Source organism: Megalobrama amblycephala, linkage group LG23, assembly GCF_018812025.1.
Source record: "Megalobrama amblycephala isolate DHTTF-2021 linkage group LG23, ASM1881202v1, whole genome shotgun sequence".
Taxonomy (NCBI): Eukaryota; Metazoa; Chordata; class Actinopteri; order Cypriniformes; family Xenocyprididae; genus Megalobrama; species Megalobrama amblycephala.
In genome coordinates this window covers 18,187,703-18,200,246 of record NC_063066.1, presented here as the reverse complement: position 1 = coordinate 18,200,246, position 12,544 = coordinate 18,187,703, and the positions used below count along the sequence as shown (strand labels likewise).

General features: G+C 44.6%; 1 protein-coding gene across 1 annotated transcript in view; it reads left to right on the top strand.

Annotated features, from left to right (window-relative positions):
* Positions 1–4,401: 4,401 nt before the first annotated feature.
* Positions 4,402–12,544, top strand: part of fstl5 (follistatin-like 5) — a 33,141-nt gene continuing 24,998 nt past the window's right edge. Inside the window, exon 1 of the mRNA XM_048176860.1 lies at positions 4,402–4,577. Coding sequence (XP_048032817.1) covers positions 4,473–4,577 — 105 coding nt within the window. The 5' untranslated portion in view covers positions 4,402–4,472. The remainder of the gene's footprint in view (positions 4,578–12,544) is intronic.

Below are 12,544 nucleotides of genomic sequence, written 5' to 3'. Positions count from 1 at the left end.
GAAGGCGTAAAGGAGCGTGCTGGGCCATGTATGGGCCAGAGCATCGACTTCCTTCGAGAAAAATGTTGGGCAATGAGAGTTGTCTTCTGAGGCGAAGAGGTCTATCTCTGCCCTCCCGAAGAACTCCCAAATCTTGAGGACCACTTGGGGGTGGAGCATCCACTCGTCGGAGGGGATGTTGCTCCGTGACAACATGTCTGCGCCCAGATTGTTCCTGCCAGGAACATGAGTCGCTCTGAGCGACTGAAGCCTCGGAAGAGCCCATTCCAGAAGACGTTTCGCCAGAGCGCATAAGCGGCTGGACGAGAGACCGCCCTGGTGGTTTAAACATGACACCACTGTCATACTGTCCGATCGGACTAGAACATGACGTCCTTTCAAGTGAGCCTGAAAAGACTGAAGGGCCTTCATCACTGCTAGCATGTCTAGACAGTTGATGTGTAGACGGCTTTCCTCGTGACTCTACGAGCCGAAGGCCGGTCTGCCCTCGCACACAGCGCCCCAACCCGAGTTGGAAGCGTCCGTTGAGAGCACCGTCCTTCGTGAGACCGCCTGTAAGGGTACTCCACGCTTGAACCACATAGGGTCCATCCAAGGTTTCAGGGCTAGAAGACAGGCCTGATTGACTTTGAGACATAAGCGGCCGTGCCGCCAGGCGCTGGGAGGAACCCGGAACTTCAACCAGTACTGAAGAGGCCGCATCCGAAGAAGGCCGAGCTGCAGCACCGGGGAGGCGGAAGCCATCAGCCCTAGTAGCCTCTGGAAAAACTTCAGAGGGAGACAGGCTTTGTTCTTGATTGAGGCCGTGAGCTGCTGAATCGTTAGAGCACGCTCCGGCGAGACTACTGCCGTCATGCGGACTGAGTCGAAAACTGCCCCTAGAAACGAGATTCGCTGGGTGGGGCACAGCAAGCTCTTGGCTAAGTTGACCCTGAGACCCAGACATTGTAAATGGCTGAGGAGCACGGATCTGTGGTGTTCCAGCTCGGCTCGCGAACGGGCTAGAATGAGCCAGTCGTCGAGATAATTCAGGACCCGGATTCCCATTTGCCTCAGACGGGAAAGCGCCGCGTCCATGCACTTGGTGAAAGTGCGAGGAGCCAGAGACAGCCCGAAGGGCAGGACCGTATATTGGTACGCCACTCCCTCGTATGCAAATCTCAAGAATCGTCTGTGACGGGGGGCTATCTGGATGTGAAAATACGCATCCTTCAGGTCCAGCGAGCAGAACCAGTCCTCGGGGCAAATGTGCGCGAGGATCTGTTTCAGCGTCAGCATTTTGAACTTCCGTCTCATGAGGGAGTGATTCAAAAGTCTGAGGTCTAGAATGGGTCTGAGACCACCATCCTTCTTGGGGACCAGAAAGTAGCGGCTGTAAAAGCCTGACTCGCTCTCTGTCGGGGAAACTATTTCCACAGCTCCCTTTCTTAGCAACGTCATAACTTCGGCTCGGAGGACATGAGCGTCGTCCGGATTGACCGAGATTTGAAGCACCCCGCCGAAGCGAGGGGGCCGTCGTGCAAACTGGAGCGAGTAGCCCTGGGTTACGATCCCCATAACCCATTCTGACACATCGGGGATGGCCTGCCAGGCCTCGGCCCGAGTGGCAAGGGGTTGAATGATATCGGGTGACAGACCGCCGTTGAGGGGGTCGTACATCGAGAGGGGTGGAAGAGGAAATTTGCTCTTTTTTAGATGAGGTGAAATATTGTTCGCCGTGAAAACGGCGTTTGGAGTGGGCGCAACAGGTGTGGGCCCAGCTATCACTTGGAGCATGTTTCCCACGCCCGGAATTAAACGAGGCGGAGGGGAAATTACTCGTGGGAGCTTTGGGGGCTGTCCGGTCGCAACGGGACGATCCCCTATCCTCTTCCTTCCTGACGAATCAGGACGACTTCGGAGGCACCGGGTCCAGCACAATCTTGGGCCGGGGTCCCTGGCGTCTCGGGAAGGGAGGGCGCTTCGCAGGGCGCGAGCGCTGGCGATGCTCCTTGGGTGGCGCTGCCTGTGTTGCGGGTTGAGCTGGCTTGTTCTGCTGAGCCGGCGCAGTCCTGGGGCGGCTGGACGCAGAAGCAGAGCTGGAGCGCTTCGGCAAGAAATGCCTCATAGCCTGAGACGATTTCTGCGCAGCAGTAAAGCGCTCGGTGAAGCCGTCCACTGCAGGCCCGAAGAGACCAGAGGGAGAGACCGGGGCGTCTAAGAAGGCCGTCTTATCCAGGTCCTTGATCTCCGTTAGGTTGAGCCACAGGTGGCGCTCCAACACTACCAGGCTGGCCATGGAACGCCCGATGGCCTGGGCCGTAGCCTTCGTGGCTCGCAGGGCAAGGTCGGTGGCGCTGCGAAGGTCCTTGAAAGCCGGCGCGTCAATTCCAGACTCGTCCAGCGAGCGGAGGAGTTTGGCCTGGAAGACCTGAAATATGGCCATTGTATGGAGCGCGGAGGCAGCCTGGCCCGCCGAGGTGTAAGCCCGTCCAGCCAAAGTAGAGGTGGTCCGACAGGGCTTGGAAGGAAGGGCCCTCTTGGTCTTCCATCCCACAGCCGCGGGAGGGCAGAGGTGAGCAGCCACCGCTTCATCTAGGGGTGGCAGATGCTCGTATCCCTTCTCTTCGGCGCCGTCGACGGCGGTGAGGGCGGAGCGGTGCGTTGTGTGAAGGCGGGCGGAATACGGAGCGCGCCACGACTTCGTGAGCTCCTCGTGGACCTCAGGAAAAAAAGGGCGCTGAGCGCTGGCGAGGTGCTTGGCGGCGGCCTGGCAGGAACCACTCGTCCAGGCGGCCGCGAGATGGCTCCTCTGGAGGGGCCCACTCGAGGTCCAGCTCTTCCACGGCTCTGGACAGGATGCGGAAAAGCTCGGCATCCATGCCCTGGCCGTGCTCAATGGGCTCCAAGGGAGGCGGGGGAGCGGGGTCATCCGGCTCGCCAGCCCATCCTTCCGCTTCGGAAGCCGCAAGTGACATGGAGTCATCCTGCTCGTCGTCTGTTCCTCCGAATGAGACGAGGTCACTTGCTTCGCGGGGGCTGGGCCGGCGTGAGCTCGCCTAACTCCGGGCGCTGAGTCGCTGTACCCCGCTGTCTCTTCCTGGCCGGTTCGCGGGAGGAAGGAGACGGGAGGGCGCGAGCGGCGAGATCGCCCTCTGTGAAGAAGGCGACCCGCGAGCGCAGGGAACTGAGACTCATGCACTCGCAGTGCGGGCATGAGTCTCCAGCAAGCGCGCCGTCCGCATGGGGCTTGCCCAGGCAGGCGACACACTCGCTGTGACCGTCGCTATCGTGCAGGGGGGCCCTGCACGTAGCACATGAGTGACGGGGCATCGTGAGACGCCGGTGCCGTGAAAACGGCAGTTGGGTGGCTCTTTGTAGAGCGGCGAGGGCCGCGGAAGCTCTTAGAAGCGGTGAAAACCGCTGAAATCGCTCTTTTAGAGCGGCGTTAAGCCGCGGGTGAAGCTCTCAGGCGGCGCGCCGGATGGCGGCAGGCGACGCACAGGAAGCGGCCGGGAGCGGGAAGCGGGAGGCGGCGGCTCGACGACGGCGCAGAAGCTGCAGTCAGTGAGGGCGCCGGCGCTGTCCTCAACCGGCGAGTCCAGGCGAGTCCGCTGCGGGAGCCTCTTCAGACGGCGGCGAGAGCTGTCAGGAAGGCGGCGAGCTTCTTCGGCTTCAGGCGGAGATCAGCGAAGAGAAGTAGAGGTCGTCGCTGAAGGAGAAAACACTGAAATCCTATGGCGAAACGCCTGCTTATATAGCCCCTAACCCCGCCCATTTCGGCAGGAATATTCGCGCGCTTTGTCGCCATAGGTCGCGCAGCTATGCCGCGCCGTCATTGGTTCAACAACTTGTCTATGAGTGAACCAATGACGATGCAGTTACACTGCGTTATTGAAAAAGGCTTCAGCAGCGGGGAAAAAGGGAGACCTTTCCCCATACGCAGTACGAGTGAAGTATCGAAAGGGAACCAACATTCTTTGTGATCTCATGAGTTCACTCATCATTAAAAAGTTACCTTAAAAGCCAGTGGCTCTTGCACCAACTAAAACTATATTTGAGCCTTGCAAGAGTGTCGCTAGACCAGAAGCATCCAGTCACATCAGTCTGAGTCTCCGTCTTGATTGTCGTCGACAGCCCATGAGTAGCCCAGTCAACAGTATCACCACAAGAGACGCCCACTTCTGCACAACCTCTGTGGCCATCAATCAAGCCAGCTCTCACCTCTTTAACCACAGCACATTCAGCCTCAGGCCTGACAGCCAATCACATTTTGACCGTGCTTGCTTTCATGATGACACTTCTGCCCACTATCAGTCTCTTCCTCTGAGGCAGAAGCTACAGAGCCTTATTCTGTTTTCTTTTATAGATTTATAGTTTAATTTGTTCTTAAGAATTTATTTTTTTTTAAGTTTTGATTACGCTTTTTTTTTTTTTTATTCCTAAAGGAGGAGGTCTGTCCACAAGTGGAGGGAGAGAAGGATCAGAAATGTATGTGGACATCAGCTGTCAATGTGAAGGACAAGTTCATTTATGCCACACAGCCTCTGCTGAACAGGCTGCTCATTGTAGACATCCAATCCCAGAAGGCTGTTCAGGTAAGTCAGTAAATCTTATTCTTGTGAACATACCGTAGACATATGATCAAATTTGAAAAAAAAGTTGCATTTTAATGTTTGTAATGTGCAGTGTGCAGTTTCGGGGAATGTTCGTTTTAAAAGTAATGCATTACAATATTGCGTTACTCCTAAAAAAGTAACTAATTGCGTTACTTGGTATACTTTTTATGGAATGTAATGCATTACTTTACTTTTGCGTTACTTTTTCTCATCTGGGCTGTGATGTTTGTTCGTTTGTATGTATATCAACAAAAAAAGTTCTATTTTTGGCAAATGTAAAGGCACTTTCACAACAAAAATTAAATGAATAAGCCTCAGGCTGAAGGAAATGCAAATTCAAGCCTGTACAGTAGAGGGCACAGGTCAAACAAACCTTTCTGGAATACAGAAGAACAGTGTTGGGGGTAACGCATTACAAGTAACTTGAGTTACGTAATCAGATTACTTTTTCAAGTAACTAGTAAAGTAACGCATTACTTTTTCAATTTACAACAAAATATCTAAGTTACTTTTTCAAATAAGTAACGCAAGTTACTTTTTCACATTTATTGACTGACATGTTGACCCCATGTTGAGAGGAATACAGTGCAGAGATATTGTGTGTGCTGTGTAAGCAATGATGGTTATTGTAGTTCTAGACTAAATGTGAACATGCATTTACTCATCTCACTTGCACGAAATCATTCAGTATTCCTCAAAATGAATAAAAACAGTGAAATGCAATCTCAGAATTTTTGCAAACCTGTAATAATTAACTATATTAAATTACACAAATATACTTTATGTATTTAATCTCAATTATTAACCAATGTCTTTGCTGCTGACCTTCAATTCAACCATACTAATAAGCAAAAAATACTTTAGATTAGATTTAGAAATAAGAACTAGAACTTCCTTCTCCTGTATCTTATTCTTCTTAAATCCAGAACGGCAGCACATCTGAAAGATTTGTTTGAGCCCTCTACTGTACAGGTGTAAATATGCTTTTCCTTCAGCCTAAGGCTTATTGATTTCACTTTTGGTGTGAAAGGGCCTTTTTGCCAAAAATAGAATGTTTTTGTTGTTATTAAAAAACAAACAAACAAGCAAGCCCAGCCCTGGTGAGAAAAAGTAACGCAAAAGTAAAGTAACGCATTACTTTTCATAAAAAGTAACGAAGTAACGCAATTAGTTACTTTTTTAGGGAGTAACGCAATATTGTAATGCATTACTTTTAAAAGTAACTTTCCCCAACACTGCAGAAGAATAAGGCTGCATTTACACTGCAAGTCTTAATGTACAGATCCGATCTTTTGACCATATCCGATTTTTTGGCCAGTGTGTTTACATTCACTTTAGACGCGACTAGTATCCGATATCTGTGTTTACATTACTTCCTGCCCCAAAATGATTGTCATTGATAGTTTTACATGCACACGGCAGACTCTCGGGTTTTGAATGGCCGTGCTATTAAAATTATTTATATATTTCATGTCGAGTGGTCATGATTACCTGTCAGAATGGATAAGTTAACAGCTGTCAGTGTCATGGATGTATTGCAAAGCGAATTCTGACTGAACGGATATAGACCAGAAAATGAAGGTAATTTGCGTTTGATATTTTATCTACAGTTATCAGATTTAGAATTCCATTTTTTTTTTTATGAATTCGAGCGAGCTAGGGAGAGAGCGCGTGCGTGAGAGGGAGAGAGAGTAGATATAGTGAAGCTTTTGGCTTATGAGAAAAAAAACAATGTGGCGGTCTCTTTTAAATTAACCGGGCAAAGGTTGAAATTCAGCTGCTGAATGTATGTGTGTTCCCAATTTCTTTCTAGAAAAAGAGATAATGTTAGACATAGCCTATAATAAAGCTGCAAATTTTTAGTCCGAGTGCATACAAGCATGTCTGCTTCATAATACAACATAAAAGCTACCTTTTAGTGAGCAAATGTTTAAAGTAGATACTTTATACCACTTGACATGAGCAGTGTTGGGCACGTTACTTTAAAAAAGTAATTAGTTATAGTTACTAGTTACTTCTCACAAATAGTAATGGAGTTAGTAACTGAGTTACATCATTATAAAAGTAACTAATTACCAGGAAAAGTATCTATTGCGTTACTTTAAAAAAAATTTAAATATATCAAATAACTTGAATGCCCCCAATTTTAAATATAAGTCTAAGAATAAATTATTCTTGATCCGACTCGTGACTCATGATCCGCTCTTGCTTATGAAATTTCTCTGTGCTGTACAATACGTGCTGGTAGCCATTAAAGAAAATGTAGTTTCATATTTATGTTTAAATAGTCCTATGTTATGTTTTAAATGCATTTACTTGATTATGAAAAGCGAACACCGTGAGTAAGATGCATCATAAGATGCGCAATATATCGGGAGACATGGAGTGGGTCAGACATGACTTCATTAAGTTTTGTTTTATAGAAAGCCTCTCTTTAAAGTGAATTTCGTTTTGTAAAAATTGTATCTTAATTTTAATCAATGTTTCATCAACCAATTGCCTGGATTTAATAAATAAGAAGGAAATATAGCAGACAATATAATCATGGATGCGCAGGCGCGATCACTGGCGTGTAAACTGGAGCGCGACTTATAGGCTAAATGAACTGAAACTCAGCATATAGGCTGCTTGCCTCGCATGAGCAACATATCTATAGCAAGCTTGAAATATCTAAAAACGAAAAGAAATAGGCTACTCTGATTATGTAGCCTAATCCGAATGAAATGTGCACTCTCTCTATAGGCACGTCCAGTATATGCGGAGATGATGAGAGTCAGCAATGTCAACTTAATCTTCACAGCCGACACTGATTAAGAAAACATTACTTTATTAATAAACATTTAAAATGTCTCCTTGATTATTCAACTAATGGCTTAAATGAATAACACTAGTTGACTAGAAAAAAACTTATTTCACATATTTTCGATCCAGCATGTCACAAAGGGTATTCTGGTTTGAGCTCGCGCTCTGCTCGCATGCTCACAGACACACACACACAGAGCATCGTTCGTTATTATCAGTTTAAAATTATATTTGTGTATATCCGCAGCACACACCAGAGAAAAAAACTTTGCAGGTCCTATGGCTGAGAGAGAGCCTACTCGGATGAAAACCGCATCAGTGAGCTCAATTATAGTAACGCGGCATTGTAACAGGAGAAAAAGTAATTAGTTTGATTACTCGTTACTGAAAAAAGTAACGGCATTAGTTACGCCGTTTATTTATAAGGCCGTTATTCCCATCACTGGACATGAGTTATAGGGAACGGCTCATGTGCCTGGATGAAAAGTGGTTTTGTTTCAGAGTAAATGCTCTGAAAAATGCCAGCAAGACTTTCTCTCCATGCCAGGCCTCACTTGGGTATCCTATGATACCTCATGATGCACTGGCACTCATTATTCAGTCACCTGGGAGTTTGGATTTGATTACCCAATGCAGATTAGCATGTGCTAAATAGCCACCTGATCTTTTAGAAACTGAGAAACATAGAAGAATCCAATATTTGTCTACAAATTGCGTTTAAGCCAGAGCATTCACTATTTATCAACTAAAACTTTTTATGCTGATTTTTTTGTAACTGCTAAGGATGGTGTCTAGAATTTGTTTATCTGTGCTGAAGAGTTTCTATTATTCAATCTAATCCTCGGAGGAAGGGTAGGGATGTGCTGGGATAAAAATTCAATGTGCACATCTGCTCCCACAGATTATTGCACACATGGAGATTGACGCTGAAGACAACAATCAGCCTCCTTCATCATAGCTAAACACGAACACTGGTTCACTATTCATTTCTTTTAATACCGTGTGTAGTCGAAACAAGCTGTGCAAATGCTTACATTGTGGAGGACTTAACAGTGAATGCTGCATCAGATGAATACAAAACACTTATCTGAAGTTGGAGACATTCTGAAGAAGAAAAAAACGTCCGCCCCACTGAGAGTGAAAAAGAGAGTATAATCATTTTTGCAATGCTCAATGTGCAAATTAACATTTTTTTCATATTCGTGTGCATCCATGTAAGCACAATGAGGTGTGAAAATTGCACAGTAAGGCTATCACTGCACAAAATGAATCATTGGTTTCCCAGTGGAATATCTCCAGCCAGGTGACAGAGAATGGATATGGATGCAAAGCTATTATTGCAGACTGGCTGAGCTATTGTTACTGTCAGCACTCTATTTAAAATGCACACCCATAACCAAACTCTGCATGCGCAGAAAACGTACAGCTGTGCTTTCGGAAGCAACACACGTTCTCTCTGTTGTGGATAGTTGCTTTGATGGACTTGTAAACTTTTATTGTGAATTTTGTAGAATGTCAAAAAGCATTGAGCTTTAAGCACAGGGTGGGAATCAGCCTCTTTAATTAATATAATGTGTTCCAGTGATTTCATTGAATTCTCACAGGGACTCTTTAGAAGCAAACAATGTGGAAAATTGATCAATTTTTCAAATACACTCCACTGACCAGGGGCAAAACTGCTAAAGCGTCTGTCTTAGTTGTGCCTAGCATGAGATAATTATAAAATTTTACTCTCATTAATACTGTTTAGCTTTGAATTAGATTGCATTCCATTTAGAAGTGAATTGAGCATGAAAGTAAGTGTACACTATACAGGTGCTGGTCATATAATTAGAATATTGTGATAAATTATTTTAAAAAATGAAACTTTCATTTATACTAGATTCCCTACATGTAAAGTAAAACTTTTTCAAAAGTTTTTTTTAATTTTTTTTATTTGTTGATTAGAGCGTACAGCTAATGAAAGTCCAAAATCCAGTATCTCAAAATATTAGAATATTTACATTTGAGTTTCATTAAATGACCATCCCTACAGTATAAATTCCGGGTATCTCTTGTTCTTTGAAACCACACTAATGGAGAAGACTGCTGACTTGGCAATGGTCCAGGAGACAATCATTGACACCCTCCACAAAGAGAGTAAGTCACAGATGGTCATTACTGAATGTGGTGGCTGTTTACAGAGTGATGTATCAAAGCATATTAAATGCAAAGTTGACTAGAAGGAAGAAATTGGGTAGGCAAAGGTGCACAAGCAACAGGGATGACCACAAGCTTGAGAATACTGTCAAGTAAAGCCGATTCAAACACTTGGGAGAGCTTCACAATGAGTCGAATGAAGCCGGAGTCAGCGCATCAAGAGTCACCACACTCAGACATATTCAGGAAAAGGACTACCAAGCCACTTCTGAAACAGAAACAACGTCAGAAGCATCTTACCTGGGCTAAGGAGAAAAAGAACTGGACAGTGAACAGTGGTCGAATGTCCTCTTTTCAGATAAAAGTAAATTTTGCATTTCATGTTGAAATCATGGTCCCCGAGTGTGAAGGAAGACTGGAGAGGCACAGAATCCAAGCTGCTTGAAGTCTAGTGGGAAGTTTCTGAAGTTAGTAATGATTTGGAGGGCCGTGACATCTGCTGGTGTTGGTCCATTGTGTTTTATCAAGTGCAAAGTCAATGCAGCCATCTTCCAGGAGATTTTGGAGCACTTTATGCTTCCATCTGCTGACAAGCTTTATGGAGATGCTGATTTCCTTTTCCAGCAGGACTTTAGCACCTGCCCACAGTGCAAAAACCGCTTCCAAGTGGTTTGCTGACCATGATATTACTGTGTTTTATTGGCCAGCCAACATGCCTGACACTTGAATCTATGGGATATTTTCAAGAGAAAGATGAGAAACAGTCGATCCAACAATATACAGATGATCTGAAGGCTCAATAGTGCCTCAGCAGTGCCACAGGCTGATCACTTACATGCCACACTTCACTGATGCTGTAATTTGTGCTAGGAGCAAGTCATTTGCTGTAATATGTGCAGCCGACCAAGTATTGAGTGTACAAATGAACATGCTTTAACCCTCAGGGGTCTGAGGATTTTTGGGACCTTGGAGAAGTTTTGACATGCCCTGACATTTGTGCTTTTTTCAGTTGTTCATAAACATATTAATGGAAAAAGTGTCATTACACTGTATTCAGCACAAACTAGGCTACAATAATATGTGAGGAACATGTATGTACATGTTTGTGTTTTTGAAGGAATAACGTTTATGCGTGGTTATTGAAAAAACAAAAAAACTTAAGTCACTGAAATAAAGCCAAAAAATATATATTAAATCTTTGTTCACAAGACTTCTGGGTATTTGAGGTTGTAGACTAGAGTTTTTGCTTCAAAATGAGGTAAAAATTATGCTGCCTGCTTGTTCATATAAAACAATAGAGAGATTTAAATTTTCTAAAACATCTTTGGTCAAGAAACACAGTATGCATGGAGGTGTGAATCCTCGTGTATAATGGGTGATTCTCACCTGAGAAGACAAAAGAATCACATAATAATGACCTGAAATGACTTGCATATTAATGAGGCCTTTCAGTCAGGTAGGCTGTGAAAAAACCCTCTGTGATCATGATTCAAATCTCATCATGGTGTAAATCAAACATACAGAAAAAACAGCAATACTGTGAAATATTATTACAATATAAAATAATGGTATTCTATTATATACTTTAAAATATAATGTATTTCTGTGATGCAAAGTGTCTGAACAATTATGTTACCTCTATGGCATTTCATATAGGCTTTTAGCTTAAAAGCATGCAGATTTGGAGAAATATTGATGGATTCTCATATGTTTGTCAATTTTCTATACAGAAGAGTAATATTTATTGTCATTACTATGAGTGATGGATACTGTCAATTCATACTTGCAGCCGGAGGGCGCTCTGTACACCTTTAGTCCACAAATGCCTGAGCACTAAAGAAGAATAGGCAATCCAGGAACTAACCGAACTAACAGAGGACAGAGATCGCTAACTATGGCTATTCAAAACACTTTTCAAGACAATAAATACACGATTGAGACGATAAATGCATGTATTGACTCAGAATTTGCGTCTGAATAGCGCTGGCTCCGTGGGCGTGGTCGCATTAGCGGATAATGAGCTGAATCACAGACTTCTGACATGGCTCTCTTTTCATACAGATTACATAAACACAGAATGTTTGTTTTCGATTTGACTTACACGATTTAAAACCTGTCATTTCAACGTTTTTTTAGACATAAGTCTAAAGAACTTGAACTTTTCTGTTTTGAAAATCCATTTTTTGATTGATCTTAGGAAATATTCTAATATTTTGAGATACTGGATTTTGGACTTTCATTAGCTGTACGCTCTAATCATCAAAATTTGAAATGAAATGTGAAAAACTTTTGAAATGTGAAAAACTTTTTCACGATATTCTAATTATATGACCAGCACCTGTGTATGTGTATGTGTATATATATATATATACAGTACAGTCCAAAAGTTTGGAACCACTAAGATTTTTAATGTTTTTAAAAGAAGTTTCGTCTGCTCACCAAGGCTACATTTATTTAATTAAAAATACAGTAAAAAACGTCTCGGTTACGTATGTAACCCTCGTTCCCTGAAGGAGGGAACGGAGACGTACGTCAGTAGTGACCGACGAATTGGGATATCGCTTAGAGAGCCCTATCAGCTTCGTGTAAACTAAAACAAGCCAATGGAATTGGCGTGCGATATTTGCATAATGCGCACCGCCCCCGACAGGTGTATATAAATAGGAAGCAGATGCAATCGCACTCTGTTTTTCGCTGAGGAGACAACTGGTGTCCGCGCTACAGCGAGGGTACAGAAACTGTGGCGACGGGACGTACGTCTCCGTTCCCTCCTTCAGGGAACGAGGGTTACATACGTAACCGAGACGTTCCCTTTCAGTCGGTCACGTTCGACGTACGTCAGTAGTGACCGACGAATTGGGATCCCAACTAAAGCGCCACAGTTACGAAACCCCTTCCAGTGCCCAGCGCAAGCTCAGCCGCCCATAGCACCGGCTGGCGGTGAAGGGGGCGAGCTTACACCGAGAGAGTCTACTGCTGTCTAACCACTACCCACTAAGTAAACT